Source organism: Equus przewalskii, chromosome 6 (genome assembly GCF_037783145.1).
Source record: "Equus przewalskii isolate Varuska chromosome 6, EquPr2, whole genome shotgun sequence".
NCBI lineage: Eukaryota > Metazoa > Chordata > Mammalia > Perissodactyla > Equidae > Equus > Equus przewalskii.
Genome location: NC_091836.1, coordinates 49,889,559 through 49,910,787, shown reverse-complemented (window position 1 = coordinate 49,910,787; position 21,229 = coordinate 49,889,559). Strand labels below are relative to the sequence as shown.

Sequence of the window (21,229 nt, the reverse complement as noted above, 5' to 3'; positions counted from 1 at the left end):
CCAGAGCCCGTAATCACCCGAATATAAGCGCCGCCGTTTGGGTGGGGCGTGTGAAGCACGTGCGCTGCGCAGCCTTGGGCGCACCAAGGCCCACCGGCCGTCCCAGACCTGCCACCCAGGCCCACTGTTTGTCCCAAGAACCAGGCCGCTCTGCTTTCTTTAAAACCATTTACAAACTTTAATTCAGCAAAGGTCTGTGTGAGAGGACCGGGGAGAGGACACCCCCCTGGAGTGGATGTGGACCCCCAGAGTCAGGGGAGGGCAGCTGGTGGCCCAGCAGCCAGGATCAGGGCCCAGAGTCATCGCAGGCCGACACCGGCTGGTGGGCAGGGGCAGGGATCTGCACGGAGCTGTTAGATCCCAGTTCTGGGCCAAAGGGAGGCCAGCTCCGCGTGATCTGGCCTGGGGACAGAGAGGAGGGGCTCATCTTCAACATGGGGGGAGACAGCAGGCGCGCAGTGAGATGCACAGTGCCCAGCTCCAGCTCCCGCAGACGGACAGCTGGGGGACTGGTTTGAGCTGGCAGAGAAAGCCTGTCTCTGCTCTTCGGCCTGGGCGCGAGGGATGGTGGGCTTGGTTTGCCAAGACCAAGGCTTTGGCCTTCTACTGTTCCTAGGGTGGGGACCCTGGGTAGCGGGACCCAATCCCCAGGCCAGAGCCATTTGGTCCTGAGTCGAGCTTCCGGAGCTCGGCGTCTGAGAGGCTCTGGCCAGCGGGGCCTGGGGCCTGGCTTTAAGGCATCGGAAGGCGAGGGGACTGTGGCAGGGAGCAGGGCACCCAGAGCTGGAGTACAGGCCAGAATGCGCAGGAGACAGCCATGCCTGCAGCAGACATGGGAGAGAGAAAAGGGCTGAGCCGTTTCAAACTGCCAAGTGTGGAATGGAGACCCAGGCATGCTGGGCCTTGAAGGAAGCAGAGCTGGGGGTCGTCCTGGATTGTTTAAAAAATAATAAAAATTAGAAAAGGAACTGAGAGTCAATTGTCAAAGTTAAAAAAGGGGGACAGTCTCTGATCCTCACGGGAGGGCAGAGAAACCTCCAAGGCACTCAAAAGACCAAGATCCAGGGGCAACGAGGCAGGAGAGGACTCCCAGAGAGGACACAGGCGGACACAGGGGAGGGGAGAGAGAGCAGGGGGGCCCCTGTCTCTTAAGGCTGCGGGGTTTCCACGCCGGGAGCAGGCCGGACGTCCAGTGGCCCCCGGGCTCCCCTGCGCTCTTGGGCTCCTGGGGCTCCGGCTGGTTGGTCAGCAAAGTCTTTCAGAGATTTTTCTATTACTGAAAGGAAAAAAAACAAACACAAAACAAAACACCAGAAAACCCCGAAGCGATTCGGTGCAGGCCCTTGAGCATCTCTGGCGCTGGTGCCTTAGAAAATCCTCTTGCGCTTCAGGTAGGAATCTGCGTAGTGGCCGCCCAGGCCCTGGGAGTGCTGGCCCACGTAGCTGCCTTCGGGGCTGGGCTCGGGCGAGGGCAGCAGGTGGGCAAAGCTGCGTTTCTGGCCACCCAGGGGGGTCTGGGGACAGAGGGGAGGGGGCGGCAGGTCAGGGGCCACCTGGGGGCCAGCGCTCCCCAGCCCTACATGGCCCCGCCCCCGCCTGTACCTTCAGCAGGTGGCTGTGGCCGTTGGGCCCGGGGCCGAGGCCCAAGAGCCCTTCTCCAGAGCCGAGCGGGGAGGAGCCGAGCGCCTGGGAGGAAGGGGAGAGAGGAAGGATGGAGAGGAAGCAGCCCCCAGCGCAGGCGGGGGTTTCGGGCTCCAGTCTCGTGGCTGCCACTTCCTAGCTGCCGGACCGCGGGAAGATTCCTGCCTCTCTCTGAGCCGTGGCTTCTTCATCTGTCGATTGGGGCTCATACCACCCACACCCTGGGCGGGGAGGCTGGGCGACACCAGGCACAAGACACACTGGTACGGGGAGGATGGCCTGTTCCAGCTGGCTCTGAGCAAAGCTGATCCCCATCCCCCGCACCCCGGCCTCGGCGCCGAGGGTCTCAGAGGCCCCCCTGTCCTGGCTGTCCCGGGGGCCTGTGCTCAGCCAGGAAGCCCCTCACCTTGTTGAGGTGGCTCTGCTTGAGGCCAGCCTGCAGGCCACTCGTGAAGTAGGAGGTGGGTGAGCCCGAGTAGAAGTGGGAGAGGGGCCCCCCACCGCCCCCGCCACTCCTCTCACCGAAGCCACTGGGCGGTGGGGACATCTGGAAAGAGAGGGCTGGCTGAGTGAGGGAGGGAGACTATTACCGTATCCACCCCCTTTCACAGACACCCCCCAAAAGAGTCTGGGACACTAGCTTTGGTCAATAGGACACTAGTATGATGATGCCAGCAAAGGGGTCCTCCCTCCCTTCTTCCTCTGGGACCCCTGGGACCACCACAATGTGCACAAGCACAAGCCAGCCCGCTGGAGGTGGGTTCCATGCAGAGCACATAAACCGTCCTGGCCAAGGCCTCGGCACCAGCCTACTGACCACCAGATGGGACTAAGGCCACCGTGGACGGCTGAGCCCCAGCTGAGGGGCCAGGGGACTGCAGACCCGCCCAGCCTCAGCCCGCAGAATGGCAAGAAATAAACTGTTTGCTGTTCTGAGCCACCAGGTGGCGGGACCAGTTGTTAGGCGGCCAAAGCCAACCGATACACTCAGGAGGTGGAAGGGACAGGGCAGCTCTTACTTTGTGTCGGCTGGGTCCGTGAGGCCCAAGGGCTGGCTCCCGCGGGTGGGAGAAGAGCCGCCGAGGTCCCAGGTCCTGAAGGAAAGTGGGAGAAGCGTGCCAGGTTGGGGTCTGTACCAACCTTGCCCTTGGCAGAATTCCACGGCATGGCTGTCATCAGGGAAGTCTGTCCCCTCAAGAAGGGGCCGACTCTGAGGATGGGGGCAAACTCGGCCTGCGGGGTGTGGCGATGAGACAGACTATGCGGCCCGCCCCGGCCGAGGTGACCGCTGAGAAGGGCGTGGCCCCAGTGGGGCTGTGCGCGGAGCTTTCAAGGCAAGCGGGCTTGTGTGAACCCCTGGAGCTTTTATGTTGCTGCTGGCATTTATTTCAGTTGTTATGTTTTTAAAACCCAGCATGGCCAAACATAACACAGGTGGCCATCTGTGACGCTGGACAGGGGAGGCTGGGATCATGGGAGCGGCTCCCTGGGGACAGAGACAGGACTCACAGAGGGGAGAGAAGGCCAGAGAGACAGATGGGAGGCTGAGCCCTGACTCTAAGGAGGAGTGCGGCCTAAGGCCTCCTGGGAGAGAGAGACAGACAGGAAGCAGGGTCGGAGGAGCAGACAGACACAAGAGACAGGTGCAGGGGCAGGGCCGTGTCTGGCATGTCCCCACTGTCCCCCTAGCGCTAGGACCAGAGAACCATCGGTTTGGAGAGTGACTCGCTCCCAGGGTGACAAAGGGTGACAGCAGCCGGGCCACAGGGCAGCCAGGTACTCACCGAGGGGTAGTCGAAGCCGTAGCTGTCGGGCAGCCCTGGTTCGGGGGGCAGGCGGGCGCTGGGGAGGGGGCTGAGCAGGCGAGACTTGAGCTGGAAGGCTTTGCCGCCGCCACCACCGCCTCCGCCGCCTCCGGGGGCTGGGGGGTTAGGCAGGGGGCCCTCAGCAGGGCGGCGGCCTCTCCCGGCACCTCCCCAGCCGCGGGCCTCCTTACCCGCCAGGTTGCTGGCCGGCAGCAGGCTGTGTAGGTTCAGGTAGGGGTTCAGGGGGATCCGGAAGTCCTTGGGGGGCTCCCCCAGCAGTGAGACCTGCGGCGGGAGGGCCGGAGTCACGAGGGGGGACCTTGCAGGGTGGGAGGCCGGGAGGGTGCTGGGCGCAGGGTGGGGCCTTACCCCAGGGGGCGTCGGCAGAGGCCCACTGTCTTTCTGGAGGCCTCGGAGGCCAGCGCCTCGGAGACCCCCAGGGGCAGGGGGTGGCGTGAGCTGGGCTGCTGGGGGCCCCAGGCCCATGGCTTCCCGGTCACCCCCAGAGGGGCCGAGCAGCGGCGGCAGCAGGGGTGGTGGCTTCCCTCGCCGAGGAGGCAGCTCTGGGGGCAGGCCCCCCCCTGCAGAGAGAAGGAGGGTGGCAGCGGCCCAGCCACACAGGACCCCTCCTCCCAGGGCCCTAAAGCCTCGGCCTGGGCCGGGGCCAGCCGTTGAGAGGTAACGACGTGCTGGGCACTGAGTGGGGCCAAGGACGCCGACTCCCAGGATGCTCACGGCTGCCTGTGAGGGGGGTGCCCAACTGACAGACGAGGAAGCTGAGACCCAGAGAGGTGAGGTCACTTGCCCAAGGCCACACAGCTGGGACTTTACCGTGCCCAGTGAGGAAAGGGGCCTGGGAAGGGGAAGTGGGCCTGCGCGCAGAGAGATGGGGGAGGGGGGCAGGGTGGCGTTACCTGCAGACAGCTCCCCGAGGAGGGGGTTGGCCGGCTGGGCCCCGGGCGGGAGGGCACCCAGGGGAGAGTCTCCCAGGATCCCGGGCTTCTAGGGACAGAGCACAAGCAGCTGGAGATGGGGGTGGTGCAGCCTGGACAGCAGACAGGTGTCACCCAGGGTCACAGTGGGCATGCCCAGCACACCCAGACTCCAGCCCCCAGCCAGTCACAGGCAGACACGCGCAGTGTCCCCCAGTGTCTGTGACACCCCAGCCATCACCCAGCCAGCCAGCCAATGGTGACTGAGGGCCTCCTGTGTGTCAGGGCCTGTGTGAGGCCCTGGGGAGACCCGGGCACTGAGCAAGTCAGGGCTGTCACCCTACCCTGTCAATCACCGTCAGACAGACACATACTGAGTCCATCTCAGACACCTGTCATCCCACACCCAGCCCCCTTGCTGGTATCATGGAACCACAGTGCCCAACACATGCAGTGTCATGTTGATCGCAGCCACACGGTGTGTGACAGCCACACACGGAATCATCCCTCTTAACCACGTGGGACCCAGACACAGCCACACCAATGACTTGGCCCCCGTGAACCAAACCAGACAGGCTGTGTGTGTGTGTGTGTGTACGCGCGCACGCGTGCGTCTGTGTGCTGTATCTACTTGTGTGTGCACGCGCGTGTGAAGGGGGTGGAGTGAGAGGCCCTCTTTCCCCCTGGGGCCTGCACTTTCTTCTCCAGACTGAGTCACTTCCTGAGTCCTGAGCACCTGCGACAGGCCAGGCCCCGTATTGAGCCCCAGGGACACAGCCAGGTGTCCCCCAAGGCCACTGAGGGCGAGCCATGCATTGGCAGGCGCAAGCGTGTTTGCAGTGCAAAGGCAAGGGGCCTGGGGGCGTGAGGGTGAGGAGGGGCTCCAGGGCGCATGGGGGCCTGGGTGTTACCTTCTGAGTCTGGGTCTGCAGGGCGAGCTGCAGCAGCGCCGTGGACAGGGCGGGCCCGCTGAGCAGCGGCATGGCGGGGGGCGCGCCCAGGAGGCCTGGCGGGAGACCAGGAAATGGGCGGCGGTCCCTGGATGGAAGCCCCCCCGCCCCGTAAGCGCAGCCCCGGGTCTGCTGAGAGCAGGAAGCTGAAGCCCCACCCGGAGGAAGGGCCGGGAAGGGGCAAGTGCGCCCAGCGGCCTCTTCCCACCGCTCGGCCCCTAGCTCGCTCGGGGCTCGATGGGCACCATCGGGGGGAGCCTGCCCATACCGCCCGCCGGGTCCCTTACCCTGCTTGCCGCCTGCGCCGCCATGGAGCAGGGGGTTGAGCAGCAGCTGGAGGGAGGCCGAGGGCCCCAGGTTGTTGAGCAGCTGCAGGAGGCTGGGCTCGGGCAGCAGCCCTTTGCCCCGATTGAGGGCCTGGGGAGAGGAGCGGAGGGCGGCTCAGAGCCGGCTGCCACAGGACCCTGACTCCCCGAGGGACAGGGCGGCCCCCAGCCCCACCCCAGCGTGCACTCACTGTGGCCTGGGCGGCGATGAGCGCGGCCAGCATGCTGCGGCCTGGGGGCCCCGGGGCACAGAAGGAGACGCGCAGGTGGCTGCCCCCCAGCGCCAGGCCGTCCGCGCGCTGCTGCGCCTCCTCTGCCATCTCTGCCGTCTCGTACTCCAGCACGGCGAAGCCCTTTAGCTGGCCGTCCTGGCCGTACGCCAGCTAGGGGGAAGGCAGACGAAGGCAGACGTGAGCGCAGGGGGCAGGGACTGCCATCACAGGACGCAGCCACGGGGACCAGCCACTGATCCCGATCGTGACAGCGACCACCCAGAGAGCGCAGATTCAGGGCCCAGCACCATCCCAAGGCCAGTTCCTGCGTCAGCTCATTGCACCTTCTCAGTGGCCCCGGGGGGCTGCATCCTGCCCATTTGCAAAGGAGGCGACTGAGGCCACACACCCGGTGGCGGGGGGAGCTGGGACCCACCTCGCATGGGTCAACTCCCCTGGGCCTCGTGCCAACAGCACTTGGGACCCTGAAGGGATCCCCAAGGACACCAGGACGCAGGGCGGGGAGGAGGAGGGGTGGTAGAAGAGGCAGATGGTTCTGGAGCGCCACCCAACCACAAGTTTAGGCCCAGGACTCCACAGCCAGGGCTGGGAAGGGAGCACAGCCTGGGGGTGAAGCAGCTGGCCCCGGAGCTCAGGTTCCAGGCTGGACGTGCCAGGTGGGGAGGGAGGGCACAGAGCCCAGGAGCAGCGGGAACAGAGGTGCGGTCCACCCCCATGACAGCAGCCATTCGAGACTTGAGGCCCACAGCCCCTTATCCAGCCCCTGGGGCCAGGTGTGTTCCAGGACTAAGTTTCCAGAGACGAGAAAGGGGAACTGGATGTTCGGGATCGGTCACCCACTGCGGGCTCTGGGGCTCCCCAGAAACCGAGCACACGCACAGCTCTGCAGCAAGATGCAAAGATACAGGCCACCTGCAGCCCCGTGTCAGGCCAGCTCAGGCTCTGCCGCCAGGTGAACCTGCCTCTCGCTTTTCAGGGCACTGTGGGGCTGGAGCTATGGGCAGGGCTGCCCCAGGCAAGACGACATGAGCAAGCATGCTGCTGGGCTCTGTGCCCCGGGGCTGCAGCGCGCCCACTGTGCAGACAGGAAAACTGAAGCTCGGAGAGGGGCAGGCCCTCGCCCAGGCCACAGGGCTGGAGCTGGGATCAGACAGGGCCGGGCGGATGCCCTGAATGGGACTGGCCACCTCGGTGTGGCCATGGCTGTCCTGAGAACCAATGCTGTTCCTCCTGGCTCCCAAGTGACGCGCGGGTGGCTGCGGTGTGGTGTGGGACCCATGGAATGTCCACCGGAAGGGGACAGCACAGTGTCCATGAGATCGAACACGGCGCAGCCACAAGGGCAACAAGCACGCTCTTGCATCTTAACATGGAAAGATGCCCAAGACACAGGAAGTGGGAAAACCAAACCCACGCAGGCCTGGCAATATTTGGGTGAAGCAGAGAACGCAGGAAGGTGTGGACACATTTGTCTGAAACGCACAATAAGCCCCACTGCGAGGAGACAACCTGGGGTGATGGGGGCTTCGAACAGAGGCACCGGGGGCCAGGAGGGAGTGTCCACTGCTGGACTGCCCACCAACAGAAATAAATAAGATGGGGGCCGGCCCCGTGGGGGAGTGGTTAAGTTTGCACACCCTGCTTTTGTGGCCCTGGGTTTGTGGGTTCGGATCCCGGGCATGGACCTACATACCGCTCATCAGGCCACGCTGTGGCAGCATCCCACATACAAAATAGAGGAGGATTAACATGGATGTTGGCTCAGGGCCAATCTTCCTCACCAAAAAATAAAAATAAATCAAATGGAAAAGGCTTTTTATAACCCTAAAGTTCTTGTGACACTTTCTTTATACTTGTCTAGAACACTCAAATATCTAAGCAACTCTGTAATAAAATAAAACAATTAGACTCGGAAACTGGCCTGTGCGTAAATGGGAAAGTGCACTGGAGTGGGTGCTATGCGGGTTCCTTCACGTTCTCGTCTTGATCATGGAGAAAATAAATGCCACTGTGAGGACAGCCAGCTCCCTGGGCTCAGCTGCCTGACCCTGCTTCCCAGCCCACCTCGCGCCGGCTGGCCGGCCTGGCAGGGCACTGCACACGCCCCTCCGAGGGCCTCGGTTTCCCATCTGTGAGATGGGGCCCCTGGGCCCACCCTGCAGGGCAGCTGTGGGGGCTCCCTATGATGCTCGACAGCGGCAGGAAGTGGGCCCCAGGTGTGGCAGCCGGGGGTGGCCGGGCCAGTGCCAGCGCCTGCTCTGGGTGCCCAGGCCGCCTAAGGTCTGGCCATCAGCCCTCTCCCCCAGGCTAGGCCCCTGCTGAGGCCCGGTGCGCATCCTCTGACAGTCACGCTCCCCCACAGATGGACAGAGGGCGCTCACAGGGGCCAAAGGGCAAGCAAGGCCACGCTGCTCCTCCACGGGGCACCGTGGCTCGACCTCAACCCACCTGACTGGAGCCCAGACTCTGTCGGACCGGGACGCCCAGCGTCCCTGGGAGCTGCTCGGAGGCAGGCCCTCGTCAATGGAGGCACAGAGGAGCGGCTGTCCACCATAACCCGGCCATAAAGCACTGCCAGCCCCACTTCGAGATGGGGAAACTGAGGCCCAGAGAGGACCTGTGGTTGGTCACGGCCCTGCCATCCTCAATCTCCACACGAGATGCGGCCAGCGAGCTAACTGGTGTGTCCTGAGCCCCGCCCGGGGCCTGGCAGGCAAGTGTGCAAGGGGAGGCGGAGCACAAACGGACGTCGGACTGCCCAGGCACCAAGCGACACCCTATTTACACAAGGGGAGCAGGACCCACCCAAGGCCAGAGCTGGGATCTGAGCCCATGACTGTCCCAGCTGAGCCCATGGACCAGCCTCCTCCAGGCCGGCCTGGGGCTCTGGAGCCAGGCTGTGGCGTTCTGACCCCGGCTCTGCTGTGCGCTAGCTGCGTGACCCTGGGCATGTCGCTTGACCTCTCTGTGCCGGTGTCCCTGCCTGAAAATGGGGCTCCTACCTGGCTCTCTGGCCGTTACAGGATGAAGGGGTCGCAGGTAACATGCTCAGGGTCCAGTGAGTGCTGAAGAGACGTCCGCCTTGGAGGTCTGTGGCAAGACCACCTGCGGGCTCTCCGAGAGCTGGGGCTGGCCTACTCTCGCCCAGCGCGCCTGTCACAGGGCTGGGCACACGCACAGACGTGCCTGACGAATGCGACTTGAGTGAACCAGGGATTTACTCTGCCAACCCAATGCGCGAGCATCGGATTCCTTCTCACGGAGGAGGGAAACTGAGGCTCAGAGAGCCAGGGACTCGCCAGGGCCACAGAGCAGGGCTGGGATCTGGCCAAACCCGCCTTCCTGACCTCAAGGCTTAGAGGGCCTGCGGGCTTCTCGGGAGTAGCTGCCTCAATGCCAGGCCTGGGGCCTGAGATCCAGTAGGCAATCAACAAACATCTGAGTGCGGGAGCAAACGCGAATGAGGAACGCGCAAGCCTGGCGACCAGCTCTGACAGAGGCAGCCTCGCCTGCACATTACAGGGGGAGACTGAGGCCAGAGAGGTGAAGTGAGTCGCTAGCGGGTGCGCAGGGATCTGAAGCCCTGCCATGTGGCTCTGGGCTGGGCTGTCACCCAGGGCACCACGTGGCCTTTCTAACAAGAAGCCCATTCAATGTGGCGTCGCTGCTGCTTTGCTGGAAAGGGCCCTGGAAGATCAGAGATAGCAGGTGACTCCGGAGGGCCCCTCGGAGGGGCTCGCGGCCAGCACCCGCTCCCCCAGGCCCCGCTGGGGGCACAGCGCTCACCTGGCAGAAGGTGGGCGTGTGGACGGCCGACAGCGCCCGGCGCAGGGCGTCCACATCGCTGAAGCCGGGTGGCAGGCGGTCGACGCAGAGGCAGCGGGAGTGCAGCAGGGCGGGTGTGAGCTGCCCGGCGTCTGTCCAGTGCACGTAGAGGGTGCGCGGGCCCAGGGGCTTGCCCAGCAGGTCCGACTTGGCGCGGGCGGCCGAGTCCTTCTTCATGTACTCGGCGAAGCCGTAGCCCTTGGAGTGGCCGCTGCGCTCGCTGTAGACCAGGAAGCAGCGCTCCAGGCTGCCGAAGGGCCGCACCAGCTCCTCGAACTGCTGCTGCGTGAGGCTGGGCGGCAGGTTGGCCACGCAGAGCAGGGCGTCCGTGGGCTGCAGCCGCACCGACAGCTCGCGCTCCCGCAGGCGGCTCTGGTGGAAGGCGCTGATGGCGGCCTCGGCCTGCTCCCCGTTCAGCAGAGTCACGAAGGCTGCGGGAGCGGGGACGCGGGGTCAGGGGGCCCGAGGACCCACCCGTCCACCCTCTACCCCATGGGTGACCCTCGATGTCCGGAAGGAACGCCCAGACATCTCCAGGCATCTCAGGCACCCACCGACAGGAAGGGTCGCCAGCCTGGGGCAACTCGTGCGGCAGCTCCTGCTCCCTGAGACCGGCTCCCTGCCCGCACCCCGGCCCGCTCACCACCCACCGTAATGCTCACCGGCTGTGCACCCGGCTCCGTCCCAGGACACACGTGCGTAACTCACTGACACACACAGTCGTAGTTACACATGTGGTCACTGGAGCCTGGATTTCAACTCCAGCCCCCCGAGTGGCTTTGGGGTCTCAGTTTCCCCATCTGTCAAATGGGACTAAGGTACTCCTCCCAACCACCGTTGTGCCAGCGAGGAAATGGGCCAGAGCAGCGCCCCCTGCCCAAGTGGAGGAGCCTGGACTCGAACCCAGACAGGAGGGCACTGCGCCCCTCCCTCACCACCTTTCCAGGCCACCAACAGCTCTCATGTCCAAGCCTCTGTCTCAGCTGTGGTCCTGCCCCGACTCCTGGTTGGCTCTCCCCCCAGCAGCCACAGGGAGCTTTTCAAAATGATCATCAGATCATGCCATGCCCTTGCCCAGGGGCCCCTCTCTGCAGGGGCCCACGGAACCTGCATGGCCTAGCCCCGTGGCCTTGCTGACCTCCACTCCCATCTCTGGCCGCTACTTCCTGCATGCACCACGCCAAGCACGCTCCCCCTCAGGCCTCTGAACCTGCTTTTCTCTGAGCATAAGCACTGACCTCCACCTCTTCACCTGATTAACCCTGACCCACCCTTCAAGCTGACTACAAACATCACTTCCCCCGTGAAGCCTATCCTGACCGTTCCTGTTTCAGTTCCCGGCTCCGTGCTCCCACAGTGCCCTGCAGCTCCTGGTCCTGTGACCATTCCACCTTCACATTGGCAGCCGTCTGAGTAACAGCCTCCTCCCCAAACTAGACCATCTCTGTTTGGTTCACAACTGAGTCCCCAGCACCCAGGCGCTCAATAAATAATCTGTTAGAAGACTATATGAATGGAAGTGTCCCTTAACCCCTGGGTCCTCGAGGCCTGGCACAAACACATACTAGGCGCTCAGGGAACAGTGCTGACTTGTGGCCTCTGCCAGTGTCTCCCAAGCACCAACCAGATGCCAGGCGCCCTCGGCTTTTTAGGTATTTTAACGTGGTGGCCTCACAGCCAAGCCAAGCAGGTCATGCCCAATTTGCTGGTGAGAAGGCTGAGGCCCAGGAGGGTGAACCACATGCCTATGGCCACAGAGTGAGAAGAGACTGGGACTCGAACCCAGGTCCATTTGCCTCCAGGGCCCAAGATCTTCGCCACCACCCTAGCCCACCAGGTAAGTCTTGAGGGGTCACCTGTCCTCCCTCAGCTCCTTCACATTCACGTGACAGATTGTAAGCAAAGGTCCTGGAGGGTCTGACGGCCCAGCACAATGCCTGGTGGGCACAGACAGCCACCGAGAGCCTCCCATGCTGGAGGGGCGCCAAGGCCTGGCCCTGTTGGCACGGAGCTGATGGCTCCGTGCAGGAGGAAGATGAGTGAGGCAGCAACTGCAGCCCAGGGGGGTCATGGCTAGGATGGGGGGGCGCTCAGGGCTCTGTGAGGAGCTGCCTGACGCACATGGATGGAAGAGGGCGCAGCTAAGAACAGGGGCAGAGGGAACAGCCTGGAATCTCACGGGTGCCCCAGGCGATGGCAAGGCTGGGGTACATCCTTGCAAGGTGGGCTCAGGAGGAGGCTCAGAGAGGTTTTCAAGAAGGAGAAGAACGATCAGCGTTTGGAGGTCTGAGCAGATTTGCAGTCAGACTGGAGCTGGCTGCCTGGGGGCGTGAAATCATACAGGCAGGGAGGCCAGAGAGGGGCTGCCACTGAGGCAGAGATGGAGGGAGCACGGAGCAGATGGAAGCCAAGGGAATGGAGAGGCACCGACTGTTCTGGAAGCCTCGAAGGAGGAGACCAGACAGGCCTAGGTGACTGGCCGCTGGGGAAGGGCGTGTGAAGCGGGGAGCCCCATGCCCAGGTCTCTGGCTGGGCAGCCGGGAAGAAGAACAAGGCTGCCCCACGATGGGCACCCAGAACGAGGGTCAGACTGGGGCAACAGGGTACTGTGCTGGCCAAGGGGACGATGTTGGGCCCAAAGTTCAGGAGAGGAGACGCTGCACCGGGCCCCACCCAGCCTCAGGGCCTGTCCCGCTGCCGATAGCCCACCCACAGCCCCACAAACCTGTCCCTTTGTATTTGTCCACAAAACAGTACTTGAGCTCATAGTCGCTGAGCAGGTCGTGCACTTCCTGCGGAGACAGAAGCCAAAGGACGAGGAGTCACCAGGGGCTGAGGCGAGCGACCCAGTGCCACCTTCCCCTGGATCTCCTATGAAAGCAGGCCGACTGCCACCCTCGTTTTACAAATAAAGGCTCAGAGCAGGGACTTGCCCGAGGCCACTGAGGCCATACCTGGCAGAGCTGGGATTCAGAGGGAAGCCGCGAAGCTCTCGCTTTTAACCAACACAACTCTCCAAGAGCCAGGTGGGTCTGAGGTCACGGCCCAGCTCTGCTGGATGCCTCACAGGGAAGTCACTTCACCCATGTGAACCTCGGTGTGCAAGACGAACTCTTTCCAAAACCTTACAAATTAGGTACTAACAAACTCATGGAGGAGGAAACTGAGGCTCAGAGAGGTGAAGGAAGCTGTCAAAGGTCGTGCAGCTGGTCAGGGCAGCTCCAAGAATGCCACCCAGGGGTCCTGACTGGGGACCCTGTGTACTTAAGAAGCTCACACAGCGTGGTTTCACGCGCCCGCTGATTCCCCCCTCCTGCCAGCGCCGGCCTTCTGCAAGCCAGCTTTGGGGAGGTGGGGGGGCCTCCTTGTGCCAGCCACACTGTGCACAGAGCTGGAGACACAGCGTGTGCCCAGCTGAGAGATGGTGGGCACCAGGAGGAGGGCCAGCTCAAGGAACAAACCAGACCATGCCTAGTGGCACTGTCCAAGGTCTGTCCCCAAGTCACGCCCCTCCGAACACTGCACCAGTCATGTACCACCCATGGGCAGGAGAGCCAGTGGGAGATGTGCTGGTGGGCCAGAGAGCAGGGAAATCTCAGCAGCAGGGAGCAAGAAGCCATTCCACTGGCGCAGGGTGGGGCAGAGGCAATCTCTCTGGGTACAAAGAGCACCGGGAAGCCTGTCCCATGTAGGTCCCAAGAGAAGGGCACCCCCGGCCAGAAGATCAACCAAGGGGGGCACCACAGAACAATGGCCCCCCTTTCCTGCAGGTCTGCGGCCTGGGGGCAGAACATCCGGTTTTTCCAAACTAATTTCGGGGAAGAAAGACCCCAGGAGCGGCTACAACTTCCGGATCTCTCTCGCAGAGGAGTTAATAAACGCGTGCCACACAAAGGCATACTCTAGCCAACCCCGAAACTTCTGGATATGAGATCCCGCCATCCAGTAGTAGAGGAGGTGGGGAGACACACAATCAGAGCAGGGAGCCACCGGCGTCCCCATTCCCCCCGGTCCCAAAGTGGCTGCCCATTCACAGTACCCCAATACGGCCAAAGCTGCCCGCCCCCTCCACTCCCCGCCCCCTTCAATCACTTGGTCTCGTCCAAGCCTGTGGTCGCCCCTAGCAACGTCCTCCCTCAGTCCAAAGTTGGTTTCTCCCTCCATCACTGACCCCCCAAATCCCGCTCTTGGTCTCTCCCGACCCCGCGTAGATCCCCCGCTTGGACTCGCCCGCTGACGCCCCCCGCGCACGCCAGCGTTGGTGTCGCCCGGGTCCCCCCGCGCACGCGCACGGTGGTATTTCCCGCCACGCTCCCACACCGCCCCCCCCTCATACCTGGTTGGTCACGTCCCCCGGGAGGCCCCGGATCAGTATCTTGCGGCGGTTACGGAACTGGCGCTCGGTGTGTTCCAGGCGTTTCCGGATCTCCTCTGGATCTAGCGGCGGCAGTTCTTCTTCGGGCGCCCGGCGCTCCGCGGCATCATCGGCTTCCACCTCGGCCCCAGCCTCCGGGCTCAGCGGGGGCCGGTGAGTAACGGACACGTCGGCCGCCATCTTGGGAAACCCGGCGCCTTCTGGGACCAGCGAGCCGGGGCGGAGCGGCATAGAGCGGCAACGAGGGCGCGTCCGCCGATTGGCCGGGAGAAGCCCCGCCTCCTTCACTACTCCCTCAGCCCATTGGCTAAGACCCAGCCCGCCTCTCAGGGTTCAAGGCGCGTCTGGGCGCCACAAGCTCTGCCCCTTTCCGCTGCCGAGATGTCACTCAGTGGACGCGCAGCGCTGCAGGAAGCACCTCGGCGCAGGTGTAATGAAGCCACGGACCCCGGATTTTGAAGGCTTTATTGGTACGAAACCCGGAGACACAGCCAAACCCCCATCCCCTTTGTCCAGTATCCCGGCGGCCCGAGGCTCAGGACGACTCCTCCCCCAGTCTTTGGTCAGCCGGCCTAGACCTGAGGGGCAAGCAGGTGGTGCTCCCCCGATTCACATAGTAGATGTCACTCACGGAGTGTTTCTTCAACACGAAGACATACAGTAAGGCCGCTGAGACAGTGATCAGGCCAAGGATCGCTAACACCACCAGCACGGGGACGACGGCGGGGTTCCGAGCTGTGCAGAGAAGCGAGGAGTAACTCCGCGCGCCCCGGCCCCTCCTGGGCTTGCCGCTCTACACCCCCAGCCTCGCCTCGGCTCACCTTGAACGTTCACCACCACGGTCACAGTGTCCTTCCCGTGTGAGTTGTTCGCGTGGCACATGTAGGTACCATGGTGTTTTAATCTGACGACGAATGGGGTTCCGGCAAGCACCTTGACCTTCGATGCTTGCTTCACACACTGTAGCTCCGGGTCCGGGTTGCCCCAGGCCTGGCACTCAAGGACGTGGGTGGTCATTTCTTCCCACGTGAAGTTCTGGGGACATTTGGCTCGGTCAATCTTGGCACCGTCTGTGGAACCACCAAATGGTCAGACACACCCAGCACACTGGAGGCACCATGGGGCAAGGGAGAGTCAAGTTTTCCCAAATCGGGGGAGCAAGGGATTACTACTCACACAGGACACGCAGCTGGACACTCTCATTCCTGTACAAGATCCCCCCGTCGACCTTGAGGGTGGCGTTGCAGATGAAGCTGCGCCTGTCGTCCCTCTCCGTGGCGTTTAGCTGAAGCTGGACGGGCTGCCCCGGGGCCTCGGCTGGAACTCCGTCCAGCGTGACCTGGACTCGGGCTCCAGCCGTGCAAGTCACAGTCACTATGGTCCCCTCGGCGACGCTGGGCGCGCTCAGGGTCAGGATGGGCCCCTGGAAGCCTAAAGGGGGAGCATTGCCCAGGACTCAGCTGACCATGCACCTCCCATCGGTCAGTCCCCGCCCTCCACCTGCCTCCTTCCCCTCGGGGAATCGAGGCCCCGCCTTTCGGGTATTCTGTCTGTGCCCCGGCCCATTTGGGGACGCTCAGGCTATAGTACTTCCCTGGTTACCTAGGCCCCGCCCACACCGCAGCTCCTCCCACTCTGTGGCTAAGGCCCCGCCCCTCGGGCCACTGGCGCCCCGCCCCCTCTTACTATAGATGGTCAAGTTCCTTCGGGTCTCCCGGCTCTCGTCCCCTAGGGTCACTTTGCAGACGATCTCCTGGGTGCCGTTCTGCTCCGCCCTCGCGGTGGAATTGGCTGTGGCCGTGATCCTGTCCCCGTGTCTCTCGACCTGGGACTTCAGCATCTGGTCCCCCAGCGCCAGTTGGATCTTTGCCTCGGAAGCGGGGAACAGCCCGTCCAGCGTGCAGTTCGCGAGCCACAGCCTTTCCACCTCTAAGAACCGGGGAACATCGAGGTGCAGGGGCCCCACGGGCAAGGCTGGAAAGAAGGGTGGGCCTGAGCAGGAGGACGTCTCACACAGCCGTAGTGACGCTGTCCTCCAACCAGGGTCCTTCTTTCCCAGCCTACCTTGTGGCCTGAGTCACCTTCCCGGGACACACCCTCACAGCCTTCTCGGAAGTTGCCGCGGCTGCAGACCTCCCGTCTGAGGTCGCCTCACCCGGTGGCCAAGGGCATGTTTTCCCAGAAGCCTTGAGGGCCAGGCCACCCTATTCTCGGGAACCGCGCGGCCAGGGCACGTGGGCTCCGGCTCAGCTCATCACCCACCGTTTGCAGTCCCTTCCCTCACCGTAGGTTCGCAGCTGCCTGGGGGCCGAGCTGTTCTGGAACAGTCCCAGCCCTCGGGACCGTAGGTCCAGCTCCGCGCGGCACGAGAAGTTGGCGCCGTGGTCCTCTCTGCGGGCCTCCACCGTGTGGTTGACCAGGGCTGGCTCTCCGACCGCCGGCTGCCGGCTCAGCTCCTCCTCCCCGCGGAGCAGCACGACGGTGAGGTTGTCGCGGGGCGCCCCGCCTGCCATCTGGCAGCGCAGGGTGAGGTTCTGGCCCACGGGCTGCCAGGAGGGCAGGGGTTCCAGCTCCACGAGATCGGGGAACCCTGGGGAAGTGGAGAATAGCCCTTAGCAGCCAGCCCTGCAGCACTTGCCTTGGGAGTGTAGAGGAGCCTAGGGTGGCCCAGCGCAGAGCTGTTAACTTTGAATTAATAAACCAGTGTAAGTGTCTGCTGTTGCCATTAGCATCGTGATTATGATTTCCTGTTTTGTCAGATACCTTGCCAGGCACTAAAAGAAAAGTCAGATGTCCTGTTCCCAAGGACCTCATAGTTATGGGAAACAAGGAAGGAAGAGGACTAATGTTTATGACTACTTAGGAGGTTAATAGTAATCATAAAAATTCCTGTTTATTGAGAGCTTTTCTTAGACTTTCCAATGTCATCCACCTTCATTCACACAGCCACCCAGTAAAATCTCCTCTGTCATCCTTCCCTTTTACAGATGAAGAAACTGAGGCCCAGAGAGGGGAGGTGGCTTGCCCAAGGATGCACAGCCAGGAAAGCGCAGAACTAGGGTTAAAATGTGGGTCTCCCAAACTCCAGACCTGTGTGTCCACCTGCCTCCTTGATGTCACGTCTAGGGACTCCCCTGGGCCTCTTCCCAGCTTCTGGCCTCAACTCTGGCCTTGGCCTCTCCCAGAACTTGGTCCAGCCCTCCCCAGTAAGTCTCAGGCGCTCAGGGCTCTCACGGTGGAGCCGCCTGGGACAGCGTCTCAGGGTGCTCTGGCGCAGTCACAGCGTCTCAGGGTGCTCTGGCGCAGTCACAGGGGACTTGACACCCCAGGCTGGGTCCTCTCTCAGCCGCAGGGGCCCTCGCAGGCACACGTACCAAGCCTGGGCCTCCTTAAATGCAGCATCTTACTCTCCCTCGACAACTCAAGCCTGGTCTCAAGCTGTCACAGAGCCCACGGTCTGGCTGCTATGAAAAATATTTAACATCTTACTATTCACAATTTTTGGATATTTAACAAGGAGGCTTCCGTCTTAGCCCGGGTACCACTGGTCAGGGCTAGTGGTGTGTTCATAATGCCTGGGCTCCTGGAGTGGAGCGGGGCAGCCCAGACATGGAGCATCCGCCCACTTGTCCCCTGTAAATACTCCCACTGACTGATTTCAGGCCACGTGGGACTAGGAGTTGGGAAGAGATGAGCACAGTGGGCTCTCACGAGCCAGGACCAACAGGCTCCCACAGAACACCAACGGAGGCCTCTCAGACACACAGAGACAGGGACTCACACACACACAGACATGCAGATACGCACAGACAGGTGTATGCATTACACCGAAATACACACGGATACAAAGATGTATACATAGACGCGTACGGACAGACACACAGACACAGATACTGACAGACACAAACACACACTGACAGGATCCACAGATGCTCACACACAGACACAGTTATTGACACAGACACACACAGATACTGACACATATCCACATATGCTCACACGCAGACACAGATATTGACACAGACACACACTCACAGATACTGACACAGACATACACATACGTTCACAGGCATTCACAAACAGGTACACACAAAGACAGGCACAAACATACAGACACTAGCATATACAGACACACAAGTACACTCAAATAGACACAGATAGTGACACATAGATACATACACTCACGGACACACAGAGGCACACAAGCACAAATACCGACTCCGGCGCATACACAGGAGCCCACACAATTATACACACACGCTACACTTATCTCTGAAAACTATTGTATTCTTTTAAAGTCAGAGACAGTCTGGAAGGGTCCATAAGAAACCAGTAAGGGGGGACACAGTCTGGAGAGGAAGACATCGCCTGTTAGTGGCAGGGACTTTGGAGCCACACTGCCAGCTTCTCTGCTCAGGGGCTGTGAAGGCTGGCACGGCCTTTACCCTGAGCCTCGGTCTCCATATCTGTGTGATGAGGCTCACAAGTGGACGTCCCCGCCCCAGGGCCTGGGTAAGGACTGAATGAGTCAACTCGTAAGCCAGCGGCCACTGGCAGCCCCGCTAGATGAATAGAGATCCGACATTCACAGCTTTTTGTACTTTTTGATTTTGGAACCACATGAATTGATTCCCTGCCGTAAAAATAAAAGGCATAAATAAAACACGTGACTGTCATTTTCAAAATGCTTGCTGGGACCCCGATGAATTGACTGCACAGCTGCTGCCCTGGCATACAGTTGAGAGGCAGCTCTCTGTCTGTCTCTGTCTCTGTCACACACACATCCAGGTCCAAGCTCTGGGTGAGAGCCCTGGTCCCTTCCTGCAGACTCCAGGCCCCGCTCGCCTGCACGCTGGCCATCTACCCCCCCGCCCACTGCCTGAGGCTGGTCCCCACCTCCGACCACATCCACTCACGGTACACTGTGATGCCAAAAGAGCCTGCTATCTGCAAGCCATTGCAGAAGCTGGAGCAGAGGACCTCTCTGTCATCATGAGTCACATTGCTGAGCCGGAAGGCTGCCCAGCCCAAGCCACTGCTCAATGGCTCCTTGGGGAGGGATGTCTCCAGAGTGACGTGCTGAGCGTCGGGACAGTCTGTGCTGCAGTTTACCGAGATGGACCCTCCTTCAGGCACCACTAGGTCCTGGGGCTCCAATCGCAGCGAGAACTGCCCCTGGGCACCTGTGGGGAGAGCCAGAAGCTGTGCTGATTGCTCTGGTGCCCCCAGCCCACCCATCCGCAGGTCCCACCATTCAGCCCGTCCTCTTGCCGAGGCCTAAGGGTCCCCGCCTTTAGGCTGTTTCAGGCTAGTGGGGAAGACAGGTGACGGATCAGCAAGTGGGGAGACATCAGAAGGTGGCCAGGGGAGACCCCGATCCAGATACAGGAAGAAGTGAGTCAGGGAAGGCTTCTGGGAGGAGGGGACGTCTGTGGCCAGTTTTGAAGGATAAGTAGGAGTTAGCCAAGTGAAGGGGAAGAGTGGTCTTGGCAGAAGGAAGAGCATAGGCAGAGGTGGAGGGGCTACATGGAGCTGGGAGAGTGTGTATGTGTGTGCACGCGTGTGTGTGTGTTGGGGACAGGGAACAAGTTACACGGAGGGACCACGCCTTGGGGAGCCCTGAAGGCTGAGTTAAGGAAGCACAACTTTCTCTCGAGGACCCTGGTGAGCCCCCGGAAGATCTGAGTCTCAGGATGTGCTCGCTGCGCAGTCAGGCACGGCAGGATGTGGAGAGCTCGGCGGCTTTCTCTGCTCTCACTCTCCACTGACCACCCCCCACCCAACGCCAGCCCTCCCAGCTTGACTTGCCTCACCTGGGGGCCGCAGACAGCAGATGAGAAGCAGGGAGAGGAGTGAGGTCCAGCAGACCCCGGGCAGCGGCCCGGAGGGCATCATGGTGGCCAACCTTCGGGAGGAGGATGTCTTAATGAGGCGCAGGCAGGGAGGAGCAGGTGGGGCTGGCCCGGGAACGGAAGTGCAGTCACAGCAGTTAAGATTGCAGAAGTCCAGGGGCTGCACGCCTGGGGAGGGGTGGGGAGGATGCTCTGTGACCCCGGGGGGCCACCGTGGGGGGCCCAGGTGGGGCCCCAGGAGGAGGAGGGCACTGGTGACTCTCAGAGAGGGTGGACCTGTTACACCACTGGCCCCAAATGAAATCGCAGGAAGTGGAGCAGCTCTGCTTCCTTTATTCTGAGAACTTACGACGCCTAGGACAGCAGCGGAGGCACCTCCTTCCACTGAACTTATGGCGGACCTCCAGGCGCTGCCCTTGAGGTGATAAGGTTGGATTTCAAGGCAGTGTTTCAAGGGGAGATGAAGGGACTTCTAGGCAGGGTCTCAACAGGTTAGTGTGAGCTCTCAGCATTTCCTGGGGGACAATGAAGAGATCTGGGGATGATGATGAGGGAAGCTATGAAAATGAACAGAGCCCACATTTATTGGGTGCCCGGCTCTGTGTTGACCACCTGGGTGGCTCCTTTAGGCCCTTCACCTTTGAAGATCTTGAGGGACCCCCCCATTGCCTGTGCGTGGTGCTGAGGCAAGGGGACAGCTGAATCCTGAACCACCATTCGTCAAGGATGCTACTTGTAACTGGCCCTGACCCCTGACATCATGCTCCCTGACCCTCCCCTCTGGGCAGCTGGTCTTTTCACCCCAAGAGAAGGGACTTGGGGTCGAATGGGCCTTCCCACCTCCATCGACTCCATCTCTCTGCCCTCTGACCCTCCTCTGGTGCCTCTGATCTGAGCTCCGGAGAGGGACATTTTTGAGGGCCTTGATGACACCTGGCATTCATCCAGTCTCCCCATCCCTGAAGCTACGCCCCGTCCTCTCTCACTGGAGCACCTCCCCTCTCCACTCAGGTCCCTCCTCTGCTGCCCTGGCCCCCAATCCATTTCCCACACGGTACTGAGAGAGCAACTCAAACCCCGATTGAAAGTATTTGGAAATAGGGGCAGGCCCGTGGTGTAGTTGTTAAATTCACTGCCCACTGCTGAGCAGCCTGGGTTCCCCAGTTCACAGGTTCACAGGTTTTGATCCCCGGCATGGACCTACACCACTCATCAGCCATGTGGTGGCAGTGACCCACATATAAAGTAGAGGAAGATGGGCATGTAGAGAGGGCACAAGGCCCTCTGTGA

General features: G+C 61.7%; 2 protein-coding genes and 2 long non-coding RNA genes across 9 annotated transcripts; 2 read left to right on the top strand and 2 right to left on the bottom strand.

The window, feature by feature from the left end:
- Nucleotides 1–154: 154 nt before the first annotated feature.
- Nucleotides 155–14,537, bottom strand: RAVER1 (ribonucleoprotein, PTB binding 1). 6 transcript variants are annotated; one of them, XM_070623669.1, is made up of 14 exons: nucleotides 14,049–14,537; nucleotides 12,438–12,504; nucleotides 9,674–10,143; nucleotides 5,846–6,037; nucleotides 5,616–5,745; nucleotides 5,290–5,384; nucleotides 4,361–4,448; nucleotides 3,816–4,027; nucleotides 3,638–3,731; nucleotides 3,426–3,562; nucleotides 2,661–2,735; nucleotides 2,048–2,188; nucleotides 1,603–1,686; nucleotides 155–1,514 (listed from the first exon to the last, which is right to left on the bottom strand). In XM_070623669.1, exons 1-14 carry the CDS (start codon nucleotides 14,316–14,318, stop codon nucleotides 1,368–1,370), a joined length of 2,202 nt encoding a protein of 733 aa, XP_070479770.1. In that variant the 5' UTR covers nucleotides 14,319–14,537; the 3' UTR covers nucleotides 155–1,367. The 6 variants fall into 6 exon arrangements, with proteins under 6 accessions (XP_070479770.1, XP_070479773.1, XP_070479772.1 ...); XM_070623672.1 differs by having other exon boundaries at nucleotides 3,426–3,495; nucleotides 4,361–4,445; nucleotides 14,049–14,398; XM_070623671.1 differs by having other exon boundaries at nucleotides 3,426–3,495; nucleotides 14,049–14,396.
- On the top strand, nucleotides 3,130–7,800 carry LOC139083914 (uncharacterized). Its single transcript, XR_011541049.1, has 3 exons — nucleotides 3,130–3,417; nucleotides 4,083–4,237; nucleotides 6,864–7,800. It is a non-coding gene; the product is annotated as an uncharacterized lncRNA (long non-coding RNA).
- On the top strand, nucleotides 14,450–16,801 carry LOC139083915 (uncharacterized). The gene is made up of 2 exons (XR_011541050.1): nucleotides 14,450–15,568; nucleotides 16,147–16,801. It is a non-coding gene; the product is annotated as an uncharacterized lncRNA (long non-coding RNA).
- On the bottom strand, nucleotides 14,536–20,285 carry ICAM3 (intercellular adhesion molecule 3). Its single transcript, XM_070623673.1, has 7 exons — nucleotides 19,901–20,285; nucleotides 19,004–19,270; nucleotides 16,372–16,677; nucleotides 15,774–16,061; nucleotides 15,264–15,518; nucleotides 14,909–15,157; nucleotides 14,536–14,822 (listed from the first exon to the last, which is right to left on the bottom strand). The coding sequence occupies exons 1-7, from the start codon at nucleotides 19,980–19,982 to the stop codon at nucleotides 14,623–14,625; spliced, it is 1,647 nt and encodes a 548-aa protein (XP_070479774.1). The 5' UTR covers nucleotides 19,983–20,285; the 3' UTR covers nucleotides 14,536–14,622.
- Nucleotides 20,286–21,229: the final 944 nt, after the last annotated feature.

What these genes read in the sequence shown, in the direction of transcription:
- RAVER1 (XM_070623667.1), bottom strand. Translation starts at nt 14,318, where the DNA reads ATGCCGCTCCGCCCCGGCTCGCTGGTCCCAGAAGGCGCCGGGTTTCCC. An exon ending in TGCAGACCCAGACTCAGAAG is followed by an intron (nt 4,449 to 5,289) that starts GTAACACCCAGG and finishes CTCTGTCCCTAG; the next exon opens with AAGCCCGGGATCCTGGGAGA. An exon ending in AGCAGAGCCACCTCAACAAG is followed by an intron (nt 1,687 to 2,047) that starts GTGAGGGGCTTC and finishes CCTTCCTCCCAG; the next exon opens with GCGCTCGGCTCCTCCCCGCT.
- ICAM3 (XM_070623673.1), bottom strand. Translation starts at nt 19,982, where the DNA reads ATGATGCCCTCCGGGCCGCTGCCCGGGGTCTGCTGGACCTCACTCCTC. An exon ending in TTTTGGCATCACAGTGTACC is followed by an intron (nt 16,678 to 19,003) that starts GTGAGTGGATGT and finishes CCACTTCCCCAG; the next exon opens with GGTTCCCCGATCTCGTGGAG. An exon ending in AAGGAACTTGACCATCTATA is followed by an intron (nt 15,519 to 15,773) that starts GTAAGAGGGGGC and finishes CTCCCCCTTTAG; the next exon opens with GCTTCCAGGGGCCCATCCTG.